At 51.9% G+C, this 24863-nt stretch overlaps 9 protein-coding genes across 9 annotated transcripts; 5 read left to right on the forward strand and 4 right to left on the reverse strand.

Annotated features, from left to right (window-relative positions):
• Positions 1–499: 499 nt before the first annotated feature.
• BJY04DRAFT_226222 (uncharacterized protein) lies at positions 500–1951 on the forward strand (the record flags this gene model as incomplete). Its single annotated transcript, XM_073718376.1, has 2 exons — positions 500–1066; positions 1119–1951. Exons 1-2 carry the CDS (start codon positions 529–531, stop codon positions 1949–1951), a joined length of 1371 nt encoding a protein of 456 aa, XP_073573705.1. The 5' UTR covers positions 500–528.
• Positions 1952–2487: 536 nt separating this feature from the next.
• BJY04DRAFT_215784 (uncharacterized protein) lies at positions 2488–3645 on the reverse strand (the record flags this gene model as incomplete). Its single annotated transcript, XM_073715560.1, has 3 exons — positions 2488–3110; positions 3176–3581; positions 3634–3645. 3 exons carry the CDS (start codon positions 3643–3645, stop codon positions 2488–2490), a joined length of 1041 nt encoding a protein of 346 aa, XP_073573706.1.
• A 681-nt stretch (positions 3646–4326) lies between these two features.
• On the forward strand, positions 4327–10483 carry BJY04DRAFT_215785 (ankyrin repeat-containing domain protein; the record flags this gene model as incomplete). Its single annotated transcript, XM_073715561.1, has 9 exons — positions 4327–4389; positions 4465–4532; positions 4594–4819; positions 4883–4945; positions 5010–5297; positions 5350–5530; positions 5581–6587; positions 6642–8293; positions 8341–10483. 9 exons carry the CDS (start codon positions 4327–4329, stop codon positions 10481–10483), a joined length of 5691 nt encoding a protein of 1896 aa, XP_073573707.1.
• A 734-nt stretch (positions 10484–11217) lies between these two features.
• On the reverse strand, positions 11218–12584 carry BJY04DRAFT_215786 (uncharacterized protein; the record flags this gene model as incomplete). The annotated part of the gene is made up of 3 exons (XM_073715562.1): positions 11218–11698; positions 11765–12141; positions 12417–12584. The coding sequence occupies 3 exons, from the start codon at positions 12582–12584 to the stop codon at positions 11218–11220; spliced, it is 1026 nt and encodes a 341-aa protein (XP_073573708.1).
• A 1460-nt stretch (positions 12585–14044) lies between these two features.
• On the reverse strand, positions 14045–15835 carry BJY04DRAFT_206129 (major facilitator superfamily domain-containing protein; the record flags this gene model as incomplete). Its single annotated transcript, XM_073713675.1, has 6 exons — positions 14045–14239; positions 14325–14732; positions 14799–15165; positions 15228–15511; positions 15570–15663; positions 15717–15835. The coding sequence occupies 6 exons, from the start codon at positions 15833–15835 to the stop codon at positions 14045–14047; spliced, it is 1467 nt and encodes a 488-aa protein (XP_073573709.1).
• Positions 15836–17580: 1745 nt separating this feature from the next.
• On the forward strand, positions 17581–18717 carry BJY04DRAFT_215788 (Alpha/Beta hydrolase protein; the record flags this gene model as incomplete). Its single annotated transcript, XM_073715563.1, has 1 exon — positions 17581–18717. One exon carries the CDS (start codon positions 17581–17583, stop codon positions 18715–18717), a length of 1137 nt encoding a protein of 378 aa, XP_073573710.1.
• A 931-nt stretch (positions 18718–19648) lies between these two features.
• Positions 19649–21535, forward strand: trm44 (tRNA (uracil) methyltransferase; the record flags this gene model as incomplete). Its single annotated transcript, XM_073715564.1, has 1 exon — positions 19649–21535. One exon carries the CDS (start codon positions 19649–19651, stop codon positions 21533–21535), a length of 1887 nt encoding a protein of 628 aa, XP_073573711.1.
• Positions 21536–21705: 170 nt separating this feature from the next.
• On the reverse strand, positions 21706–24051 carry BJY04DRAFT_18568 (ATP-dependent RNA helicase SUB2). Its single transcript, XM_073710802.1, has 5 exons — positions 23602–24051; positions 22606–23016; positions 22194–22554; positions 21888–22145; positions 21706–21837 (listed from the first exon to the last, which is right to left on the reverse strand). The coding sequence occupies exons 1-5, from the start codon at positions 23855–23857 to the stop codon at positions 21792–21794; spliced, it is 1332 nt and encodes a 443-aa protein (XP_073573712.1). The 5' UTR covers positions 23858–24051; the 3' UTR covers positions 21706–21791.
• A 194-nt stretch (positions 24052–24245) lies between these two features.
• Positions 24246–24776, forward strand: BJY04DRAFT_215791 (ribonuclease P Rpr2/Rpp21/SNM1 subunit; the record flags this gene model as incomplete). The annotated part of the gene is made up of 1 exon (XM_073715565.1): positions 24246–24776. The coding sequence occupies one exon, from the start codon at positions 24246–24248 to the stop codon at positions 24774–24776; it is 531 nt and encodes a 176-aa protein (XP_073573713.1).
• Positions 24777–24863: the final 87 nt, after the last annotated feature.

Genomic DNA, 24863 nt, shown 5'->3' on the forward strand with positions numbered 1-24863 from the left:
CTCAATCAAGCTGGAATCCTAACGTAATTTGTAGCAGCGCATATCAGAGCTCTTTGGTGTTATCATACATGAACTCCAAAACGAAAAGATTCGCACGAGTCATGGAGGAAGCTGAAGCTGAATTTCCACGAGGGCTAGGGTTAGTAGGATATTAGCCAGCCAACGCAGCGGAAACGAGCCGGTCATCCCGCGACCCGAAGCTGAAAAGTAGAGGCTGTACTAAAAAAAGCTTGTTCTATTAGAGAGAATTGCGCCAATCGCAGGATGCAGAATCCTGAAAATCTCTGCGGTTTACCGTTTTGGCCCCCAGTGGGGGCGGGCGCCCCCTTTTAACCACGGAAGGCTTCAGCTGAAGGCTGAAAACGAGAATCACGATGACTGGAAAGGGGAAGAGGATGAGATGTTGGCGGACCTAGCCGGCTCTCCAGGATCAATATGAATCTGAGGAGCTCCATAGGAGTCTGGGAGGTTGGGGACCGGACTTTCTTTCGCAAACATCAATTTACTTACCCCTGGCTCTCTCTCAGGATGATAACTCTTAACGTACTTCTCTTACTTTTCGTACCTCAAACACTCGCTCTTCCCGAATCAAACAGCACAGAAGATCGAGTAGGCTGGGTCTCGGACGAAAACCAACGAAGCACATCCGGCATTATATGGAGCTGTTTCTCTATCTTCCTCGTCTGCTCCTGGCAATGCACACACCTGCACGTCCCGAGTATTCAGGAGAGTGAAGCTGGCTGGAACGCCTGGAAGAGGCTGCCATATCCTAGTCACCCCTTGCAGGCAGTCTTCTGGCGGCGGATCAAATGGGTTGTTGTCATTGCGCTTGCGCCGGAGGTCGGGGTCGGGATGGCGATGAATCAGTACGTGCAAGCTAGAGAGCTATATCTCAAGTTCAAACACCTGGGATTCTCCATGACGCATGCGTTCTACGCGTCCATGGGCGGTTTCATCATGACCTTCCCCTCGGACTGTTCCGAGACCGAGGAGAGTAAGAACACTGTAGTCACCACTGCCTCCGAGCTTCTCCCGGAATACCACGCCCTGGATGCCGATGACTTTGGTGCGTAACCTTTCAGTTCATAAATAACTTACACCCACTAATCCAACCACAGCAACACTCGAAGCACTAGGTGTATTCCCAGCGACAACACACCTGACCACCCTCAACCGCTATCTCCCCGTCACAACAACAGCCGACCTCCGCGACCGCGCCAAATCCGACCTCTTCGCCAAAGCCTTCGCCCTACTGCAATGCGGCTGGCTCATCACCCAAAGCATCGCGCGAGTCTGCACGGGCCTCGTGCTCACCAAGCTCGAGCTCGTCACTCTGGCCTTCATCGTCATAGGTATAGTCATGTACGGCCTCTGGTGGCACAAGCCCTTTGACGTGCAGCATACGACGGTCCCCCGATGTCCAGGTAATAGAGCAAACGAGGCCTGGACTACTCTAACGACCCTGCATGAAATCCGCGGTAGATCTCATCGTCGAACAAAGGACCTCCGGCTAAAGAACCTCGATGTTCGGGACTTCCGCTCCTACCTCTTCGCCAGGCAGTTCCGGCTCACGCCGGTCGTATTCAATCTCACGAGCGCGGTGTTCACGGGGCTACATATCGCAGCGTGGAACTGGTCGTTTCCGCACCGCGCTGGGATGGTCTGTTGGCGGGTGTTTAGTCTTGGTGCGCTGTGTAGTTCGCTGACGCCTGCTTTGATTGGGGTGATGTTCCGACCGAGGGCAGCGGGTCGTCGGGATCGTGATATAGATCAGGACCAGAAGAAGGGTGTTGTGCAGCAGATGCTGCTTGCGTGCGTGGTGGTTTGTCTGGTGGTCTATCTGGTCTCGAGGATGGGGCTGATTGTGCTGATGTTTTATTGCTTCTCGTCGATGCCGGCGGGGGTGTATGAGGATGTGGATTGGAGTGATATCTTTCCGCATTTTTCTTAGTCTAGTGTGTCTGTTTCTAATGATATCTATGATTCGATTCGTTCAGGATGCCGGTCTGTTACGGTCGTCGTAGAGGCTTTCACCCCCTCTCGTAGCGTGGGTCGCAGGGCCAGATTGAGCATATGCATTTGCGTCTGAGCTTGATAGTACAGAGAAAGAGGGCGAGTTGAAGCAGTATCCAAGAGAGGTGAGCCGCAGAGCATTGGAAAGAAAGAACAAGAGGAAGAGGTACTACCAAGGGCAGACAGTCGAAATAACCTATTATGGATCCCAAGGCTTAGCATTCTTGCCAAGTAGTTAATTAGTGCTCACTCTCCAAGCGTTGTTTAGGGTTATCCACGATATTGACCTCATATCGATTGACTTCACTAAGATGCTCATACAGCTCCATCATCTTGCGACTTTGAGTTCTTGTCTGCGGAGAGTGCTCCATGCATACCTGAGTGCCTGCCTAACTTACTCCAACGCTCATGTAGACTCGATGCAGCAGCCAAACGACAAATATCCAACGAATACTGATATGTTAAACCACCAGGTCAAGCATCTCCACCCCCACCCCCACCCCCATAGATAACTCTAAACCGCCCCCTCGTCCTCCTCTCCATAAACCTCCAATTCCAAGCCCCAACCCCCAAAATCACAACCGCGATCCCCACCGCACCCACCAACGGGCCCAGTATCGCAAACACGCTGAACCCGTATGCCGCGCTCATGTAGACACCGTCTCCCGCCAGCCGACTTGTCGAAAGACCGAGCTGCATTGCTGTTAAGGCGAGGGCGATGTAGATGGTTGTTGCGGCGAGCCAGCCGAGTTGGGAGCGCAGGAAGGCCGAGTACGAGGGCCAGGGGTTTAGGTGGTAGGTTTGGTGTGTGAGGAAGGAGATGCTGTTTAGGCGGCTGAGGCGGAGTTCGCCGTAGTGGAAGCGGCGGTGGAGGGTAGTGTAGATGTTTATTGGGGGCGTTGGTTGGGAGCTGGAGGGGGAGGGGGAGGGGGAGAGGAGTTGTTCGACGAGGGCGCGCCATTGGGGTTGTGTGAGGGTGGAAGGGAGGAGGTGGGTTTCTTGCGCGAGGAGGAAGTCGGTTTCGGAGGGGAGGAGGGCGGCGTAGGTGAAGAGGAAGCCGAGGGCGATGGAGCGTTGGGTTTTGACTGTGTGTTGGTCTGTGTATGTATATAAATATTGGCTTAGCTTAGAGCAGCATACGCCTGGGCTGGGTGATCCTGACCTTCATCTTGGGAGCACCCACAACCACCCGTGGACAGATACGTCTCCCAGAATTTAGCGGACAGGAGATACTGTGGGATTGGCTTGAGGTATATCCGTCCATAACCCCAGACCAGATGCATATCCATCCTCTCGCAGAGGACTATCTCCCGCTGCAGCACGAGCTGGTAGTGTAACGGGCGCGGGGGCACTGGCAGACCAGCAATCCATAGGAACTTGTAGATGTTATCAAGCCTGGCGATAGACAGCTCTGACGAGAGGAAGTCCTTAATGTTGGATTTGACCAGCTTTACGTCGCCCTGCTTGGTGCGATATGTGGAAGGGAGGAGCGAGTCTAGTTCAGGCTCCACAGACGTGGTGGCATCGTTCGTAATCTGGTCCAAGTCAAAGGGGGCGGCATTCTTTCTCTGCTCAGTTTGGGTCAGGTACCGTGCTTGGGGGTTAGGGCATGCTTCGTACCTTTTCCCCCATCGTGGCTGCCACTAGTAATAGACGTAGGATGAAGCCCACGAAATAGCTGATGGGAAAACAGTCGAGAAGGAATCGAACATGCAGTCAGGATGTTTATTCCATCGCACCTGTCAGCCAGCCATCGCCAAACCCCGCCTTCACGGTCAGCCAGCCATCGTGAAACCCCTCATGGTCAGGGATACGGCCACCGGGGTGCTCGGAACAAACTTCCAATGGAACAATCAGCTTGCAGATCGTGCATGCAGCAGACGGGAAGTGGGTGTGAACTGGAATGCAAGGCATCTCGTTCCGAACCGCATCCGCCTGAAGATTGGGTACATGTAGAGCTCCAGCCTTTCGCGTGAACGCAGTCAGCGCAGAGGACACGTCACCATGGATGTCCTCCTTTGGTTGATAGGTCAAATTTCCACTCCCTCCTCGACTTGGAGCTGTCTTGATGGTGTATGGCCGAAAGTCATGTCCTGGATCACCCGTCATACCCTGAGCCCTGGTCATCACCAATCCTTCGTTCTGGTCTCTCGTCAATGAATCCCTGCCTAGCTCTCTCAGCCTCGCGTGTCGAGTGCCGCCAGAACACCTGGTGTCTGAACCTTGTATTTAGCTGCGAAGATGTCAGCGGCATTCGTCAGGGAGCCGCCCATCTACCATTCTGCATGTTCGCATCAAGTACACCACGCAGCAATGGCAGCCCCTTCACAGCCAACTGCAGTGCAGTCTAAGAAGCACTCCAAGCTCGATAAACAGGTACGGGGTCTCATGAGATGATCATCTACCCCCACTTCTGTACTCCAGGCGGTCTCACAACTAAACGTGTGACAGAATATAACCCAGGGCCTCAACCAACTCTACGCCCCTAAGGATTTTGATGCCGATCCAAAATGCGTCGAGTTAGTACCATCGGCTCTTATGATATTGGAAGCGTAAGATATCTGACACATCTCTCTCTAGAATCATCGCTGTCCCAGGTCTCGGGTCCGACATGACATACACGTGGATATCCAAGGGGGTACACTGGCTACGCGACAATACAATGCTCCCAAAGGCAATTCCGCAGGCAAGAGTATTGGTGTATGGATACCGGTCCCAGTGGTATGGGCCTGATGCGGTCGATATCCGGCTCCCAGTTATCGGACATGATCTGCTTGAAGCTATCAAGGTGGATAGACGGGAATGTGTATGTGTTGACGAAGTGGAAGAGCTATGGAGAATTGCAATTGTACTAACCATGAGTCAATAGAAAAACAAGAAACGACCTATCATATTCGTCGGTCATAGCCTCGGAGGATTGGTTGTTTCAAAGGTCGGCTCTGGTCGGAATCAGTTCATGCCGGAAGATCCTTGCTGACCACGACATATCTGTTTAGGCTGTCAGCATTGCAAAACGTGAATCTGAGCGCTACAAAGGCTTGATCGACTGCATCACTGCCTGTGTGTTTCTGGGAACTCCCTTCCATGGATCTGCAGCGCAGTCCTGGGGCAAGCTCATCGGGACGGTGGGCAGTGTCCTAGGACAGGCCAACTACACAAGCCTCATTAAGACAATGAAGTCGGGGTCCTCCGAGCTGGACGACTTGAGAGACGAATTCCTGGCGGATGTAGGGAATACGCGTATTGACGTGGAGTGCTACTTTGAGCAAGAAAAGACTTACAATGTAAGCGGTCCTGCTGTTGGTCCTAACATGCCACATCATCTCACCTCCATAGGCCGTCATTGTTGATGAGAGATCAGCATCACTGGAGGGAAAGCCGCGTCATCCTTGGGCTCGGAATCATAGCGAAATGAACAAGTTTGAAGGGCCCAAAGACCATTGTTACCGACAGTTGTCAGGCTCGCTAAAGGACATGGTCAACCAATCGTTTAGGAGAATCAAGTTGCGGCAGGATGGTGCGTAACTTGCCGAGTCTACTTGAAGAGGGAAGACTGACAAGATCAAGCTCTCAAGCAAGATATCGTAAACGATCAGCGCGTGGACAAGGTTCTCGAGAGCCTGGAAGTCAACAACCCACGGAAGGATCTCAACACCATACGGCTGGTCAGTGGCCTTGCAAAAGGCATGAAGCCTTCATCTTGGATTCAGCAGAATGACGACTATACCGGATGGCGAGACGAAGGCTCGTCGCAGACCATGTGGATCTGTGGAAGCGCAGGCAAAGGCAAGACCATGGCTGCCCTTGCTATCGTAGAGGAGTTAACGCAGCGAGTGCAAGGGGTGGATGATGGATCACTTGTCCTAGGGCACTTCTTTTGCGACGAACAGGACAAAGACAAAAGCAATGGGCTGAACGTTCTCAAGTCCCTGGCGTGGCAGCTGCTGAGGATCCGCAAAGACCTGGCGCGCCACTTCTTTGGCGACGACCCTGCCTCCAAAGCCGGAGGGAAGAGCGACGCAGACTTCGACTTCAGCTCCCTGCCGGATTTGTGGAAGTGCCTGAAGATGGCTTTCAGCGATCCCTCGCTGGGAACGGTGTACTTTGTTGTCAACAGCCTGGACCAGATCGACCTGGAGTCGCGGAAAGAGCTCTTGGGCGCCGTCACCTCCTTCCGGCCACCTGTGCCAGATGATGAAGATGCTCCCAGTGGACCACTAGTTAAGTGGCTATTCCTCAGCGCTCCCAGGGATGATCTCCACGGATTTCTCCACGGGGCCAGGATTCTCAACTTGGATGACGGCAGTAACTCTGATAGGCAGGACGATGACCTCAGGATGTATGTGAGCCAGAAGGTCACCCAGATTGCACAGGAGAGAAAGTTCAGCCGACCTCTGGAGTACTTCGTCAAGAGCTTCATCGCTCTTCGAGCGAGGGGCAAATCGAACTACGACTGGGTGAACCTCGTATGCCTTGAGCTGGAGAACGAGGAGCTCTCCCAGAATGCCGTGAGAGCCCGTCTGGAGGAGTTGCCTACAGACCTTTATCCTATGTACGATCAGGTTTCCCGCCGGGTAGGTACAGTCAGTTCCTGAAGTACTTGATTAAACACTGATGACGCTGCATAGGTGCTCCGAGGGATCGACATCGAGGTTGAATACGCAAAAGAAATCTTGCGATGTCTGCTTCTGGTTCAGGCTCCCCCAACACTACAGGAACTGGCAATAGTAGCTGGCCTTCCAGAAACAGACCGAGATAATCGAACTGCGCTTAAGAAACATGTCGAGCGATGCGGTGCACTGACCAAGATGATTAAGGTCGGGTCAGATATCAAAGTGCAACTAAGCCATACGTCTGTCAGGGAGTTTCTGAGATCCAAGGCTAGCGACTGGCTCTCAATGGGGACGGAGCAGATCCAGCACGGTGTCATCGCTCTGCGATGCTTTGACTACGTCCTTGCAGCCGTCAAAGCAGGCGAAGAGACTGAAGCACACCCTGTCACCGCCGACAACCAGATAGATGACCATATCGCGGACTCTGACGTTGAAAGCGAGGATGACGATAACTACAACTGGGACTCAGAGCCCGAGCCCACCACGGATGCGCCAGCAGAAGCTGGTAAAGTCCTACTCCGATATCCCGTAATACAGTGGATAGAGCACGCCCTGCAAGCCACGGCGGATATAGTCGACAACCTCGGAGTCGCGGACGTCTTCTGGCTATTAGAGTCGAAAGAGCGCGCCGAGTGGTCCCGAAGCTATGCCGACTTCACAACCAGCGAAGCACAGACTAGCGAGGGGCTCGCCTTTGATGTCGACTCTACGGCATTGCACATCGCCGCATACTTTGGTTACGTACCACTAGCAAATCTGCTCCTCAAATCTGATCAGCATGATGGAGAGTTACATGCGATTGATACATACGACTTTCAACCTTTGTACTGGGCCTGTCGCAGAGGACACCTGAACATGGTGCAGCGCCTGCATACTGCAGGAGTGGAAATCAACTACCAAACCACCGAAGAGCACGAGACAGCACTTCACGCCGCTGTGAGGTCTAGCAATCCGGAAGTTACCATGTTCTTACTGAACCATGAGGCACGAGTGAACTGTCCAAATAAGAAGTCGGGGTCGCCTCTCTATATGGCCTGCGAAGCGGGATTGCTTTCGATCGTGCAACAGTTGCTCGAAAGTCAAGCCGACCCTAATCTCACAGGAGGGCCAAAGCTTACGGCCCTGAACGCAGCAGTTTCAAGCGGCGAGCTGGATATTGTCAAGGCTCTTTTAGATCGTGGCGCAGAGCTAAATCCAACCGTAGACTTCCCGGATGGCAATGCGGTGTGCTTAGCATGCCAGTATGACGAACTGGAGATTGCCGAGTATCTGCTCCGAGAAGGCTGCAGGTGGGATATAGTAGACTCGGAAGGATCCACGCCAATTGAGATAGCAGCGGAGGGTGGGAATGCCGACATTGTCCAGCTACTGCTCCAGTACGACAAACGGCCAGAGTATCATGAGAAGGCTTTGCTCAGTGCCACACGTGGTGATAAAGCCGACGTGGTGCGCGTTCTAGTCACCAACTGCCCGAATATTGCACGCGGAGAGGCGTTCTACGAGGCCGCAAGCAGTGGATATACCGAAATTGTCGAAATCTTGACAGCAGCCGGAGTGGAAGCGCATATCTTGGAAAAATCTCTTTACGAAGCTGTGGATTATCAATATGAAGAAACTGTCCGAGTCCTGTTGGATATGGGTCTGGATCCAAATGCTGAGGGAGACGAGTAAGTACAAACACTGCGATAAGTAGTTCTCTGCTGACCATATATAGATACGGGAACGCACTTCAAGCCTCTGCATATGATGGAACGACCGAGATTTTGAAAATGCTGCTAGACAAAGGGGCACACTCAAGCCGTGTTTATCCAAATTCTGACTACGGAACAGCTCTGCAAGCGGCTTGTTATGAGGGAACACTTGAAAACGTCGAAATCCTTCTCGATCGTGGAGCTCAGGCAAACCCTGAAGTCTCGGGCGAGTATGGGACACCTCTGACGGCCGCCTGTGCCCAGGGCAATACAGAGATTGTGAGGGTGCTCCTGGAACATGGTGCTGATCCGAACACTGAGGGAAGCGACTACGGATATGCCATTGTTGCCGCCGCGGACTGTGGCGATGAGGAAATGCTGCAGTTGCTTATTTCTCACAAAGCTGATGTCAACGTTCAGAGCCCCGATGGGGATACTGCTCTGACAAATGCAGCGTTGGAATTACCCATGTCATGCTTAGAACTCCTTATTGACCACGGTGCATATCTACATGCCAAAGACGCAGATAATGACACGGCACTTACCAATGCCGCCAGCGTCGGAGACGAGGACTCGGTGCGATACCTTCTCGAACAGGGACTGGATATCAATCATGTTGGCAAATGGGGCGGCGCGCTGTACCGTGCGATCGCAGAGGGAAAGTCCACTGAATGCGTGCATGTCTTGTTGGAATACCATGTCAATGTCAACCAGGAGGGCGGCCAACTCCACACACCTCTCCAGGCTGCTGCTCACAGCGGAAACCTGGAGTGGGTTGAGCTATTGCTGGACAATGGAGCAAATGTAAACACCACCGGTGGCAAGTACCACAGTGCTCTCCAGGCCGCTGTCGTCTCGAAAAACCTGGACCTTGTCCGACTACTGCTCGAACATGGTGCCGATGCTACCGAGACTGGGGGTGATTACGGCAGTGCACTGCATGCGGCAATGTACGCAGACGAGCCAATCGGACTTATTGACTTGCTCTTAGAGCACGAGGCAGACTTAGAGACCGTGCACGAACGAGGCAGCCCTCTCCAGTTAGCTTCCGCCGTTGCCACGACAGACGTCGTCACTCATCTACTCGAGAAGAAAGCGAATCCAAACCTCGTCATCGGAAAATATGGAACACCCTTACAGGCAGCGTGCCACATGGAGGACGAGGAGATTGTCGACGAGCTCCTAGAGCACGATGCCGACCCTTTCCTTCAAGGTGGCTACTATGGCAGTGCCTTTGCAGCGGCGGCTGCCAACGGAATGGAAGAGTACGTTCAGAAATGGCTGTCACTCGATCCACCATCCGAAGTTCTCGTCGAAGCTTTGCATTATGCTGTGCACTTCCGGCAAAAAGATACTGTTGAGGCTCTTTTGGAACATGGGGCAGATGCGCATGCAGAAAGTCGTCTTTTCAAGTCTGCGCTACTTGCGCTCGAGGCAGACATTACCACTGCTGAGAGGAAAGTCCTTGATGGTGACGATGACTTTTGGTGGCCTGATGAGAATGATGACGAAGATGATGACACTGCAACAGAGGGTGGAGACGAAGATAACAAGGAAAAGAGTGAGGGATATAACGAAGATGCCGACGATAGTATGGTCGACAGAGGCGAAGACGCTGAAGCTGAAGCCGAAGCTGAGAAGGAGATCAGGGCCCTTCTCAACCCTGTTATCCAGGAACATGCTAGTGAAACCAACGACGACGAGCCTCTCGCTCCTGAGCCTCTTGTTTCTGGCCCTGGCCCTGTACCTGAAAGAAAGCCAATTACTCGTCGACCAGTTGCTATCGCAGGTACCGAGCCCAGCACCCAGCCGACACAGTATGTCACCTACAATGGCTTGAAGTCTAATGAGGGTAATACGTTCAACAGCGGTAACAGTTACGCCAACTACGAGGCAAAGGGTAAAGATTGCAAAGATTGTGATTCTAACGGAGGCAATATCTCCGACAGTGGTAACATTTCTGACGCAGGCAAAGCTTCTGATCAAGAGAATGTCTATAACGCAAGACATGTCACTGACCCAGACAACATGTCTGATTCGGGAAAAGGCTTTCGTAAAGGCAAGGAATCTGATTCGGGCTCAGAGAATGAGACGACCTGGGGACTTGCGCCGGGAGAAAAGGGTCTGTTCGGCTTTAGGAGGAAGATGCAGAAGATGCTTTCGTGAAGGCTTGTTCATAGCTTGGACACAATGGAATGTACTATTTGTTTTTTGAGACACCGTTCTTTACCGTCCTGGGAACACTAAATATTAGTCTATGAGGTACCTAATGGTTGATACGTGCTTGCTTTTCGCTCTGGAGCAGCGCCATCATTGAGATGAATCGATGCACCTATCCAGCTACCACACTTGTCCTTCTCGGCTTCTCATGTCTGCCACCGATTATAGAATAGGGAATCTTTGCCGAGGGCTGAAGCAGAGACGGGTAGAAGTCGGAGTCAGCACGTAGAGGAGTATAGTACTACTGCCCGTAGGCATGATTGAGGCCTTATGCACGGTTACCTTATGGCAGAGCGAGCTTCAGACCATCAAGCGAATTGCTGCCATTCAAACACCCACCACTACCTAACTATTTGTTAGAAACTAGTTGGTACAATCTAAAACAGAGTAGCCTGAATTGAATCCCGCCAGAGAAACAACCCGCAGCATCCATCCATACTCCGGTCCCAGTCTCAGACTGCCGGGAGGCGTTTCAGCCCAGTGACAAACTCGGCGGAATGCAAATCGGGCCAGCGAGGAGGATATATTTGAAGCCCCAAAATGCAAGGTGGGCTTTGCTTCGGTAATAATAAACAGACTGTTATTGGATCAATGGCTCTTGCATCGAGTCCGTGCTCGCTTGGAACTGACTAGATATAAGTAGAATAGAATTGATTTGACTTTTTTTTTAACTCGCTAACTTATCCCTGACTAGGCCGTTCCTCGTCACTGGGCTTGCTCGGGCCCATCTCGACGTTCCAAGTATTCGTAACTAAGATGGAAGAATTGTCTGGCCGTCGATGACCAAGCTCTTCGAACTCGAACCCTTCGCCGTTCTCCACGGTAGTGAGGTTAGCCGCCGAGTCTGTGGTATTGTCAATCGGCTTCGAGGCCTTCTGCACATACGCCCGGGTCGACGTCGAGCTGAATCGGGAGTAATAGTCTGGCCGGCTCCCTGACGCTTGGCCCGAGATGCGCGGGTTGGGTGTACTGGCCCTGCTCATGCTGCGGGAACCAAGGATTCGATCGAGAATCGGGCGTAGTAAGGGCAAGCTGGCGAGGATCACGCCGAGGAGGGTTTCGAGGATCGTAAAGACGCTGAGAGAGGTTGTTGTGTATGTGATGTCGTCATCAACAAGATCGTTGACCGTGTCGATGCGGAAGATTGTGATGATGCAGATTCTGCGATATGTCAGTACGTTGGCTCATTGGACATGGATGGATGGATTTGTGGATTGAGGGACCTACGCCGTGCCTAGGCCAAACATGATGGCTATCTCAATCTTCTTTCGGCGCTTCATTCGCAGTTTCCAGAGCATGGGGACTGGGAGGAGGCCCACGATTACGTAGAGCAGCAGGTTGATTATGTGCATCGACAGGTAGTGTGCCTTTGTGCTTCCGCAGTCGCCTGGGATAGTGGGATACCAGTTTATCTTCAAGGGCCGGCAGAGCAATAGAGAGGAGAGGGTAACTGAGATTCCCCAAGAGACTTGGAAGGCTATGCATGCATAGCATATGTAGCGGAAAATGGTTTCGCTCCGGAAAATGTAGCCGTAAAGGAGGAGCATGGAGACCTTGACAGCACTGATTGCAACTCCCCAGATTGGAGTATTGGCGACAAAGATCTGTGCCGATGTCAGTAGTGGAAAGTACTGAATGTATTATGATCCTCACCTTTCTGAAGTGAACTATCTGAACTTCACGGTTGGATAGCTCCCAGGAATGTTGTCCCAAGCCTCCTATGATGACCGCTGTCGCATGTCTTAGCAAAAAAGGATTAGATGACCGTAAGCCAAGGGCACTACTTGCCAGTTATCATAAGAACAACGAGGCCGGTAGAGAAAATCTGAACAGTCGTTATCAGCCTCATTGCTTCTTAAAGGTTAGGAACAGCACTGACCAATGCAACCACAATCGCTACATCATGTGCAGCAATGCGCCGCTTTCTGAGATAATTCGAGTAGAAGCGCAACGAAACAGTCCCGATGGCCAATACTTCAAAGGCTATAGCCAGCGCAAACAGCACAACGGCTCGGTAATGGCCCGTCCAGGAGGTCGAGGTAGACATGGTGAGAGCCACTGGGTAAATGCATAAGACATGAGGTTATAAAGTGCCACTAAAATAAGAGAATGCCAGCATCTTCCGGAGCAAAATCGCCGACGAGAGCCCCTCAGCAGCCTCCACCGCAATTTATGGCTGACTCGAGCAGTCGGCATTGACGTGGAATCGGCTGGGGCAAGAGCAAGACCAGCATTCCCTGCAGTCGGGGTAGCCAGATCCAATCACGGAGCACGCTTCTCGAGTTCTTTAAAAACAGACTGTGTCACCGATTTCAGCTACCTCCGGCCTTCAACCCCAGTCCGAGCTGTTCCACCTCACAGCAAAGGACCACCGGAGAGAAACTCTTTCTCTTGTCAGTCGCCCGGGGGGTGATCTGCCGCGGAGCCTTGGATCTTCCTACCCAATACCGTCGGACAAGTTACACTACAGACCGGCGCTTCCCATACATTGGAGGTTCTTCTTGAGATATGTAAGTAAGATCGCCCACAACAATTATATGTTGAGTCCAAATCATCTATTCAGGACTTACGCTATCCTGGGTATCCTGGATAGAATCCAAAGTGCAGTATCAGGTGGCCATCATCACCCACAGTCAGCCCTTTGTTCATCCCCTGGCCATCTGGCTTCGTCGATCTCTACACATGACGAATCAGCTTTTTGCGTCTAGTCAGAGGCGGGGTATCAAAGTCCGTAGCTTCTAATTGCTTATTTCTACAGTATTTATAGCAAGGGTTTCCTTTATATCCCTCAAGCTCAGTCTCAAAGACCTTAGCTGCAGCGACCCACTCCCCACCATCGCATCCCCGTACAAGACATGACCAGGGTCTTCTTTATACTGGATAGAGTCCGTAAGCACTACAGCTTTCCCAAAGAAGTGTGTCTGTACATGTAAATCTTGGAAGTCGCTGATGCTTAGGTACCATCGCCACGTAACCCTCTCGACTTGGCAGCTGAAGATTGAGTATTTTTTCTTATGTTGTTTAAGCCTCATGCCTAGTAATACTGTAAGTTCTTTTTGCTTCTTCACATAGGTTTTATTTCTTGATATTTAAGAGGCACACTAGTTGACGTTGTGGTTGCATTGATACCAACTCTTGTATCATGAGCCTCCTCGCCCTATCTCGGGCGCCTGCATGAATTGAATCCGATATCCACTTCCTATGGAGGAATAAGACAATATTGAACATCTAGCTAATCCAGAGCCATAGGGCTACTAGACACGTGAACAAGGGAGGCTACTGTATCTAGGTAGCCTCAGAGCTTGCACTGCTATTTATCTTGTTAGCTAACAGTACCGAGACGACGTACCAGCAGAGAGTAATACTCTAACTGCTCGACACTTTCAGTGCGTCCGCACCAATAGGTCCTTTCTCAAATTATATACAGAATCGCGGTGTTGATTTCCTTCTCCATCCAAATAAGTGCAGGACACGTAGCCCTAACCCTCCTTCAGCCTCCTCCCGCACTCACAACGTATACCTAAACGATGGCAATTGCCTATCGGTGAGATTCAGGAAGTCCTCCGTGACATAGTCCGCAGCCTGATCAGCCGGTCCATGCTTCCTATCCCTCCGCCAATTCTCAACCTCATAGTAGACATACAGCAGCATGAGGAAGAAAATCGCAAGGGCGAACCCAACAAGGACCCCCTTCAGCCCACTCTATCCACCACACCACACCGCATTAGCCACCCACCCACATATCAGAAAAAGAAAGTAAAAGAAAGAAAGATGACCTGGCACGAACCGGATACTTCGGCGCCTCGCTCTCAAAGAACAGCTGCGGCCCAATAATATTCCCCGCGCAATAAGCAAGGAACAGCATCGCAGAGACCGTCGCCTTCTTCGTCAGCCCGCCTACATTCGACGTAATCAGGCTGAGTGAAAGCGGGATGCTTGTTGCGAAGGGCCCGAGCAGGAAGATACCCACCCACCGGCCCCAGCGGTTCGAGTCATCGAGGGTATTCATCAAGATGACTCCTACCAGCGCGAACAGGATCACGATAATCATGCTGATGATGCGGCTCTTGCGGAGGTGCGTCGCAGCCATGCAGATCGCGCCGATGGCTGCAATTTGTAGCAGGCCGCCGGGGGCAGAGAGGAGGAGGGAGTTGAGCTCGCTGAAGCCGAAGCCATTGATGATTATGCTGCTGAACTGTGACCCAGCTGGTATCAGCAACCATCTTTCCATGCAGAAATGGGTCATGGTACTGGTACTTACCGAACTAAACCCCCCATTCGGGATATTCTGTGAAATACTATACCCAACCAACAACCAAGCCTGCGGATCCGTCAGCCCGTCTATCATCTGCGAAACCCTGAATTTGCCTTCATCCAGAACACCCGTTTTGTTCTGTAGTGTCCTGTGCAGCGCGATCTTCTTCTCCTCGGGCGTCAAGAACCACGCTCGCGAGGGGGAGTCCGGGAGGACGAAGATGAGAAAGATACCATACGCGATGGTCACGACGCCGAGGATGATGAAGAGCAGTTTCCAGCGCGCGATGGGCGAGTCAATGCGGCCGATGCCGTAGGCGATGAGACCGGAGACGACGTTTGCGACGGCGTTGCCGAGGAACCAGAGGGCCATTCTATATTATTTCTTAGCTACGCGGATCTTGAAATGTTCATGGTGTTATGGTATGGGTACTACCTCGACGGCTGCTCCTTTGTCTTGTAGAACATACCGGTGATGAGCGAGAAGCCAGGCGCAACAGCGGCTTCTGTGACGCCGAGGAAGAAACGGGCTGTGAGAAGACCGGCGAAGCCCTTGCATGCGGCATGGGTTGAAAGCACGACGCCCCAAAGGGCTACGGATGCCCCGAGGTATTTACCTAACGGGAAGCGGACGGAGATGTAGCTGCTTGGCCAGCTCCAGAAAAGGTATCCGAAGTAAAAGACTGAGGAGCACCAGCTGTATTCGCTGCCGTGCAGGTTCTTGGAAAGAATATTTGTCAAAGATGGTTTTGGTGTTGAGGGCTCGACTCGTACTTACTAGATCTGTTCGCAAATTCAACTGTGTAGCATATCCCAGCGACACTTTGTCCATATATTGAAGCATATAGCAGAGACCCATAACTGGAATGATGCTTGTATTTAGTCAGTATTCTGCTGCAACGAAACTAAATTGACTCTGACGTACTGCAGGTCGATCTTGCGGAGAATCCTCTTCTCCTCCTCAGGAGTAGCCTCAGCATGTAGGATCTCTGCAACATCGTTGCCAGATGGCTCAGCCCCGGAGACTACTACTCCTTTTTCCATGGTTGCTTTGCAATTCAACTTTAGCTTGAGTCTGCTTGCTGAAGTTCTGGGACTTGTAGGCCGGTAGATTCTTGAAACGGGGAACAGCTGACTGCCCGTAGTTTTATATTGCTCCTCCTGGTCTGGCCAAAGCATCTCCAACTTTTGATCTCGGTGTCGCAATTATTACTCTGCATGAGAGAATAGCTTACTAGCAGCTCCACTATGACTAGTATGACAGGGAGTTCAGGTAGTTTGACAGCCCCTCACCATGGGTCCATAGGGAAAGAATCAGATCAGTATATTAACTTCTAAAGCACATTCGGACTCGATGATAGCCCAGCATCCAGACAGTGTTGAGCCCCCGTAATCCCTAATACAGCATTGTAGCATGAATTGAAGATTCAAATCACGCCTTCTCTGCTAAGTATACGCAAGAGCACTTGACCAACAACAAGCTTCAGCTTGTAGAACTTATGGAGCTATAAGCAATCTTGACTCCAACTCTCATCATCATGCCAAGCCTAGACTCCAATCCTTGTTTCTTATGTTTGCTGCTGGTCTAGGCTTGGGGGTATTGTCCGACAGTGCAGGAGTCGAGGGCTCCGTGGTCCTACTGCTGGATATGTCCATATCTTGCTAACCACTTGGGCTATTTCTTCAGACTCTCAGCACTTGTCCCGCCCATTTGACCTAAAGTCCGGTTTTCAAAAGCGAATAAGGGGTTCAACTTACAAATTTCAGAGTCCGTGCTTACCTGGCTAGGTGCAAGAAGATTAAATTACCTCGGTTCGATTGTGTGCATATTCCTGCCATCTAAGCTGTTAGTATCATTTCTATGGCCCCTGGTCAGGCATAGACTACATACCAGGGATGGTAGAATAGATCAAGATAAAGCAAGAAGATAACGAGCTTGAGGCGGGGTGGATCACAGCTGCATAAGTTTAGGTAAGAGATGCCCTAACAGATAATATATTGACACGACATGCATGCCATATCATTTCCTTACTTGTTTTTGAGCCTGATAGCTCCAGTTTCTGGGAAAGTGCCCGGGGCCCCGGAGTCTATGATTAGAGTGCAGTGGATTGCCAGCCTATTCTCTATGTCAGCAGGGCTGAGACTATTTTTAGAAGACTACTTAAATGCAGAGGATCCTGATCTTTACAAGCACGATGTATGAATCGTAACTCATAATAAGAAAGAGAGAACAAAACTTTGAGGTTTGTAAAATCCTAGGGTCGTTCTCCGCTTGGCCTATTGGTAGGAGATTGTCGGATTTACTACCCACAGCAATAACCCACACAGCTACATAGCTGAGCTTCATGGTCGTTTAGCCGTTATCCTCGAGAAACAAAATACTCATGACAACCGACGTAAGAGCCCCAATGTGACCGGGGGTGACGGCATTAGGGCTTATAGAAAATCCATCTGACCACGGGGGTACGTCTTATCTCCAAACAGATGAACATTCCCGTTCTAGCTTCAGTATACGAGTGTAACCCTCATGAAACTGTTGAGCTGGTAGCCTGAGTTGGTACCATCTTCAGGGCTCAGTACGAGCTAGGGCTTACAGCCAGCCACATCCATAGCCAAGACGAGCTATTCCGGGGATATCCAGCTGCTGAGCGGGGTAAAGGGGCTCTTTTATTTCGGCTGACGGACTCTGTGGTGATATTATTGCACCTTGTACCGGCTATATAAGGGGTACCTGTATCTCATCTGCCTCTTCTCTTCCCCAGGAATGAAGCACTTCACCACCCTTCAGCATGGCTTCCCCTCGTCCTCTCTTCACGCGCCACCCATTTAAATTCATCTATACAACCTTGTTCCTTGCCTTCCTGCCTCTCCGGCTGTCCAGCATCTTGATTTACTATCTCCTCCCAATCACCCGCCAAGGCCGCACCTTCCGCCAGGCTGTAACCACGAAGCTCATCTATCTCTGGTTTCGATTTGCTACCACCGTCGAGTTCCGCACTTCCAAATTCCTCAACCCTGGTCCAGACAAAGCACGCTTTGCTCTGCTTGATCCCGACTCAATCACTCCTCCAGACGCCTTTCTATACGCTGGCATCCTCCGCAGCAACCCAGATGTCCAACCCTCCAAGATAGCCGCATTCTGGTACGAATCCGCGCCGCCAGCAGACACGACACCGCACCTGGTTATCCTTCATCTCCACGGCGGAGCATTCGTGCTTGGCGGTGCTCGTCCCGCTGAGGCAGGCTGGGGCCCCATTGCATTAAGCAAGCGTCTGGAATGTCCTGCCTTGATGCCTCAATACCGACTTTCCGACTCTCATCCAGCTACCTGCTTCCCTGCGGCTCTCCAGGATACCGTCACGGCTTATACCTATCTCTTATATAACCTCAACATCCGCCCAGAAAACATCGTGGTCTCTGGGGATTCTGCGGGTGGAAACTTGGTTTTGGACCTTTTACGCTATATTAAGGACGAACAGGGGGCCGTTCAGCTTCCAAGTCCGCGGGCCGCCCTTCTCTGGGGTCCGTGGGTTGATCCCACAGCCCCTAGCCACCAATATGATAACCACCGAAATGCCAGCACGGATTTTATCTTTGGCGATTTGGGGGCCTGGGCTATGCGCTCTTATATCCCGGATGAATGGGATGCCACGCACGAAGCCTATCCATATATCCACCCGCTTGGAAGGGAGTTTTACACGGATGTGCCAGTGTTCTTACAGACTAGCACTGCTGAGATTCTACATGACTCTCACTCCAAGTTTGCCCAGAACCTGACGGAGATAGGGTGCCGGGTCAAGCTTGTGGAGATTACAGGAGCCCCTCATGATACCTTTGCCGGGGCTCAGGCTCTCGGTTTTGTCAAGGAGCAGCAAGACACCATTGACCAGGCGGCGGACTTTGTCCTAGCGGCTAGAACTTCCTAAGTTTTGCCTGTGTTTTCCATGTCTCATTTAGTACCTAGTCGATAGACAATACCTACAATGGGTCTGCCACATTATCAACGAGCTTTTCAACACTCACTCTCCCTTCTTCAGGAAGACTCAGCCCCTCCAACGCCCCCTGCCATCCCCCTTCCATGATCCTCACCGGATAAGCCAAAAGCCCGCCTTCCTCCAACAATCTCTACGCAACAACTACAAAGCCTGGTGCTTTATGGGTTAGATGAGGAAGGATTGGGTGAGGGAAAACTGCATCTTCTTCTAGAATACCGACGTGAGGCTTTCTTATACGAAGAGTAAGCCTCCTATGCGGCTGTTGCCCCTCCATGAGGTCAACAGGTAAGGCAGCCCCAGTGGCCCATGTCGCAGCAGAACTCGCGAGACAAAGAAGATTCTATGCAACGTAAGAAATTCCATCGCCTCCAGGCATCACCGCTTGCATGTGCGCCGCAGATCTGGTGTTGTTGGAAATGTCTCCGGCCATCCCTAAGAGGAAACTTTGGGGGAAATCAGCCATCCGGGTGAACGTGAGCACAGAACCACTTACATCCAGGATTAATGCATTGACATGGATTAGTGTCGACCGTACGCAGGGTACACGTTTAGGTACCATATCAGACAAAGAAAGAGAGAGTAGGTAGGGAGGGATCAAACCTGATTCCGCAACACCCCTCAGCTGTGCGCCACCTGCTATGTTTACAGTCCGGCTGTCATCTTCTCTGTCGTCCTCTAGAGGCCATTGGGGTCAAACTAGCCGAAGCATTTTGTTTCTCTTTTTAAAGTCGATGATGGTTTCTTCGAAACGAAGTATACCAACCTCGCTTAAATCCTGACTAAGCAAGTCTTTCCCCCGGCAAGATTAGAGAATCAACTTACTTCCCTCTCCCCACGCTGTACCAGAAGACTAGCCTCAGCGATGGCCCGGAGCAAAAAGTCCCTGCGGGATGGGGCGCGCCTGTCTGGGAAGCCTTTGTCTGAGACACTGTCGCCGTCCCCGGTGCTCGCGACCCCGACAGAAGAATGGGTGACCTCGCCGGACTTGACCGAGTCCAACCTCCCATATACAACAGAAAGTATTCAAGACACGACAACCTTTCTTATGGAAAATCCGGGCATGAACTCGACTGTGCTATTTCGAGCGGATATCTTGTTCGATAGTCAGGCAGAGAATCATGGAACGGAATCAGGGCATGCGGGGGATCCTGCAGTAATCCCTGCGCCTGCGCGAGATATTCCTGGCTTTGACTTGACAAGGACAGTAGTAAGAAAGTTGATCCCCAGGAACTCGCAGCTCGATCAGCCGTTGGATCAGACATGCCATTTCTACACGGGTTCTAGCTCCACGAATATCAGCTCGACGGAGCGGTTCTTGGTCATCTATACGCCTCATGTCTCTTCAAAGGATGAATTACCATACTATCACCCTCTCCTCCAATCCCTGGCTCTCCTCTACGAATACACACCCAACACTGCCAGCCCATCCACATCAAATCAAGGCTCAAAATCAAACCAGCATCCAGGCACAATGTCAATCCACATCCTCCCCTACCCGAACACCTCAATCCACCCACGCCTAGAACGCACCCTGACCAAACTCCTGGAAGTGCAAATCCGCATCACACGCGGCCGCCTAACCGAAACATCCTCCCCAGCCACAAACGCAAGCCCCTACGCCCCAATCAAGGACAACGTGATCCCGCGCTCAAGGGTCCAGGATACCTACTCCCGGCTGAAAATCAAGTACGCGGGTGATCTGTGTGCACGCTGGGTCGAGGACACGGAGCCGAGCAAGCATGTGTTCGAGGACTTGGGTGTTGCGGCTTTTCTAATCGAGTTGTGGAGGGATATGTATGCGGTTGTGCCGGGGGATGAGCGAGACGGCACTTCGACTGAGACTATGACGAAGTCAATTGGCGACAGCGGTCTACGCACCGGTACAACATTCCCAGGCTTCGTAGACATAGCCTGCGGAAACGGCGTGCTGATTTACATCCTCCTTGCCGAGGGCTACAGCGGCTGGGGGTTTGACGCCCGCAGACGGAAAACATGGAGTATCTTTCCGGGATCAGTCCAGGAGTATCTAAGGGAGGAGATATACATCCCGAAACCATTCGCGGATGTTCTCTCGCCATCAACCACAACTGCACCAGATAATAACTATACCCTCCCCCCATCGATCAAAACCCACACCGCAACACCCCCCGCCTTCCCCGCCTCAACATTTATCATCTCCAACCACGCCGACGAACTCACCCTCTGGACGCCCCTCCTCAGCACACTCCTAAACCCAGACTCACCGTCCCCATTCCTCGCGATCCCCTGCTGCTCGCACGCTCTCTCGGGATCCCGGTATCGGTTTCCACCGCAGCAATTTTCTTCATCTTCATCTACATCTACATCCACATCTACATCTAACAATCCAGAACACGAGGAAGAGGAAGAAAGTCTCACAAGCCCAAACCCCTCATCCGGGTCTCTCCTCGCGCTGCGGGCTAGCAAACAAGCAGCGCAAACGCCGCATTCCGCGGGGTTTAGTAAATCGACGTATGGCGCTCTGACCGAGAAGTTGGTTTCGGTGGCTCGGGAGGTGGGGTTTGAGGTTACGAGGACGTTGTTGAGGATTCCGAGTACGCGGAATATTGGGGTTGTTGGGATTCCGGCTGGTCATGGATATGAGGGTGAGGGTGAGGGGAGGTTGGAGCGGGTTGTGGCGGTTGTGGAGGGGGAGTGTGTGCGGGAGGGAGGGGTTGATGTTGCTGCGAGGAATTGGGTGGAGAGGGCGAGGGGGTTGAGGGCCGGTTGAAGTTGGGATATTCAGAAGAGATGGGTTGGTCCATATAAGTACATAGAAAGAGTGGGAAGTGGGGTTCAGACATCTCTTGTTGCATGTTATTGCGAATACATATTTTTAAACCTAGATGTCCTGATGCCCTTCCCAGAGCATCACACGAGACAAATTACATCCGGAACCAGCGCGCCAAAAGCAAAACAACGGGCGAAATAGATAGAAAGAAAATCCAGTAACCGATATTGAACGAGCTCAAGCGAGCTGCAGGCGTCTAAGCCATGTAGGTGGTGGAGTCAACGCCACCCTCGGGGTACTCACTGAAACTTGGTTAGTATGTGATTGACGTCTTGTAGCTGGGAGAACTTACGGAAGGGCAACTTCGAAGCGCTTCTCGATGTCCTTGAGAACCTGCTCGTCCTCAGGAGTGCTGACGAAGGAGATGGAAAGACCCTTGGTACCGAAACGACCGGCACGACCGACACGATGCAGGTAGGAGTCGGCATCTGCGGGGAGATCGTAATTGATGGCAAGGTTGATTCGCTCAATATCAATACCACGTCCGAAAACGTCGGTAGCAACACAGATACGCTTGTTGAACTCCTTGAATTCCTTGTAGCGTTTGATACTAGATTTCATTAGCGAGCCGCCAAACACGGTCTCCGAGATTACTTACCGCTCCTCCTGGCTGACACCAGAGTGAACAGCGATACTGGGGAAGTTGCACTCCCGCAGCAGCTTGTCGAGCTCGTTGGCGCGGATTGTGCTCTTGACGAAGATAATAACCTGGTTGAACTCAAGGTTGTCGAGGAGCTCGTTCAGCTTGCGGTTCTTCTCAGCCTCGCTAAGCTTGATGTAGTACTGCTGCAGACCGTGGAGGGTGAGCTTGGTATCATCGTCGACATAGACTTCGAGCGGGTTCCTCATGAACTTCTTGCAGATGGGTCGGACGTCCTGAGACAGGGTGGCACTGAACATCATAACCTGCTTGTCGGTCGGGGTAGCGCGGAAAATCTCCTGCACATCGCGGCGCATATCTAGAATACATGTAAGTGGGGTTTCCGACAAGCAAAAAAGGCCAATCTTACCGATCTGGTCGAGCATCTTGTCGCACTCGTCGAGAACGAAAGCCTTGACGTTGCGGAGGGAAAGCTTCTTGTCGCGGACGAGAGCGTTAAGACGACCGGGGGTGGCGACGATGATGTTAGGGAAGGTGTCTTTGTTCGACAGGACCTCGATATCCTTCTGGATGGGAGTACCACCGTAGAAGACAGCGGTCTTCACATCGGGGAGATACTTGCTGAAACGAGCGTATTCGTTCTTGATCTGGTAAGCCAACTCACGGGTGTGGCACATGACGAGAACAGAGCACTCTCCAGGGACAGGCTCGAGTTGGTGAAGAGTGGTGAGGACGAAGACGGCGGTTTTACCGAGACCAGACTTGGCTTGGCAGAGGACATCGACGTTGAGAATGGCGGTGGGAATGCAGACTTGCTGGACTGTGATGAGGCGGAACGGTATGTTAGACTTTGGTTCGATCCATGAAACTTGAAAGACAAAAGGCAAGTCGCGTCCCAAGGTCCGTCCATCCCCCGAGTAATCAACTACAAGGGTCAAAGGTCCCAGGCCCATCTCATTCGCCCTGTATCGGAAAGTGCAAGCCATAAGCATGGCATAGTATGAGGGTAACCGCTGGAGAATAGATTCGACGTCTAGACCCCTTGGCCAGCTGCGCGACGGCGTCTTCCAACCAATGTCTGGCAAGACGCCCCCCCTGTTTCAACTGCGCATGAATTCACCCGGAGTCGCTCAAGACGAGATTCCGGGGACAACCTCGGCGAAATCGGTGGTTCCGCCGTGTATCACTGAAGCTATGAAGCGACAGGTATGAGCTGTTGGAGCACTTTCCGCGCGGCGTGGCCTGTCCGTGTTCATGAGACACATCTTCCATGGCGCCCGAGACCCGAGACGAGAGAACAGATGACAGGAGCGACTGAGATTTCTTCCTTTCCCGAGGAGATGGACGGACGTTGCAACATGGAGCTATGGAGGAGAGCTATTGGGAAAGAATGTGATGGACTAACCCTCCGAAGGATGTTCGAAACCGCAATCGGTGATAGCACGTAGAAGTTCGCCCTTGAGCAGAAAGTCGCGGAAACCGGTCGAATGAATACCGACATAACTTCCCTTCTTATCCGCACGGCCACCGGAAACCGTCAGTTCGCTACCCTCCTTCTTTGCTTGAGCCCCATTGGCGGCGGGGGCAGCAGTGGTGGCTGCGGCGTCAGTGGTCTGAAGCTCCTCGTCGGAGTAGTCAATGAGATCCTCCTCGTGAGACATGTTGAGAGATTATAGCGGGATGGTATGAGATCGTAAGCAGGGGCAAAAGGCTGATTACAGCAGCGCGTGTCGAGTACCGAAAGTGGTGTGGTAAACGGTGTTGGTGAGGTCGAAAACTGGAGTTCAAGACCAAAATCGAATAGTTTAAAGACTGGCAGCCGCGTTTATAGGAGCTGCGAGATGAATTGGATAGGACTGGGAGGTCGATGATGGAGGAGAACAGATGGAGGTGAAGTCGCGAGGGATGAAGAAAGCAGCAGCTGCATTCACGTGACATCTATTAGTCACTGGCGGAGCCGCGTCGATCCCGCTTTGGGTTAGCTCCAAGCTGCCACATCAGAGCTCCAGCGACTTCGACGTTTGTCTTGCGAACATCATTCACCCCGCAATGGCAAAGGCAAAGAGCAAAAAGGGCTCTGGAGGGGGTGTCAACAGTCACATACGCGCGCGAATTAACTTTCTACACAAAGCGGCCACATATCTACAGTCAGCGAAGACGACTACCGCCGCGACCGAAGATGTCGCAAAAGCCGAAGAGAAAATAACCCCAGAACCTGCGCCAATGCCATCGCACGCCAATCCCGCTGGCTATGAGCGCAATTCCCAAATTTCCCGATTGTTCGTCTCGCAGATGCGTGGAGTTTCGTTGAAATCACAACTCCGGCTCCCGATCGATCAGAAAAGATCATTCTGCAAGCGCTGCGATACCCTCTTGCTCGTCGGAATCAACAGCACACAAGATATTATAAACCCTAGCCGAGGATCCAAAAAGCCATGGGCTGAAGTGCGCGTGGTTCGTTGCAATGCTTGTGGCACAGTGAAACGCTTCCCTCAAACAGACAAGCGCGGCCGTAAACTCGCAGACCGTAAAAAGGAACGGAAAACAGAGACACAGACAGACTCAGTAAAGCCAACATGAATACTGCCGGCTGGTTACAAGGGTGACAATTCTCAAATCGGCTCGCCTCGCTGTATCCTACGTTCTTGACGCAGAGATGACCTTCCG

The sequence above is a fragment of the Aspergillus karnatakaensis genome (assembly GCF_047715665.1).
Source record: "Aspergillus karnatakaensis strain CBS 102800 unplaced genomic scaffold BJY04scaffold_12, whole genome shotgun sequence".
NCBI classification, from domain to species: domain Eukaryota; kingdom Fungi; phylum Ascomycota; class Eurotiomycetes; order Eurotiales; family Aspergillaceae; genus Aspergillus; species Aspergillus karnatakaensis.

Coding starts and splice junctions, on each gene's coding strand:
- BJY04DRAFT_18568 (XM_073710802.1), bottom strand. CDS start 23,857: ATGTCTCACGAGGAGGATCTCATTGACTACTCCGACGAGGAGCTTCAG. Junction 22,555..22,605: donor CAAGATGCTCGACCAGATCG/GTAAGATTGGCC, acceptor CATGTATTCTAG/ATATGCGCCGCGATGTGCAG. Junction 21,838..21,887: donor CGCTTCGAAGTTGCCCTTCC/GTAAGTTCTCCC, acceptor ACCAAGTTTCAG/TGAGTACCCCGAGGGTGGCG.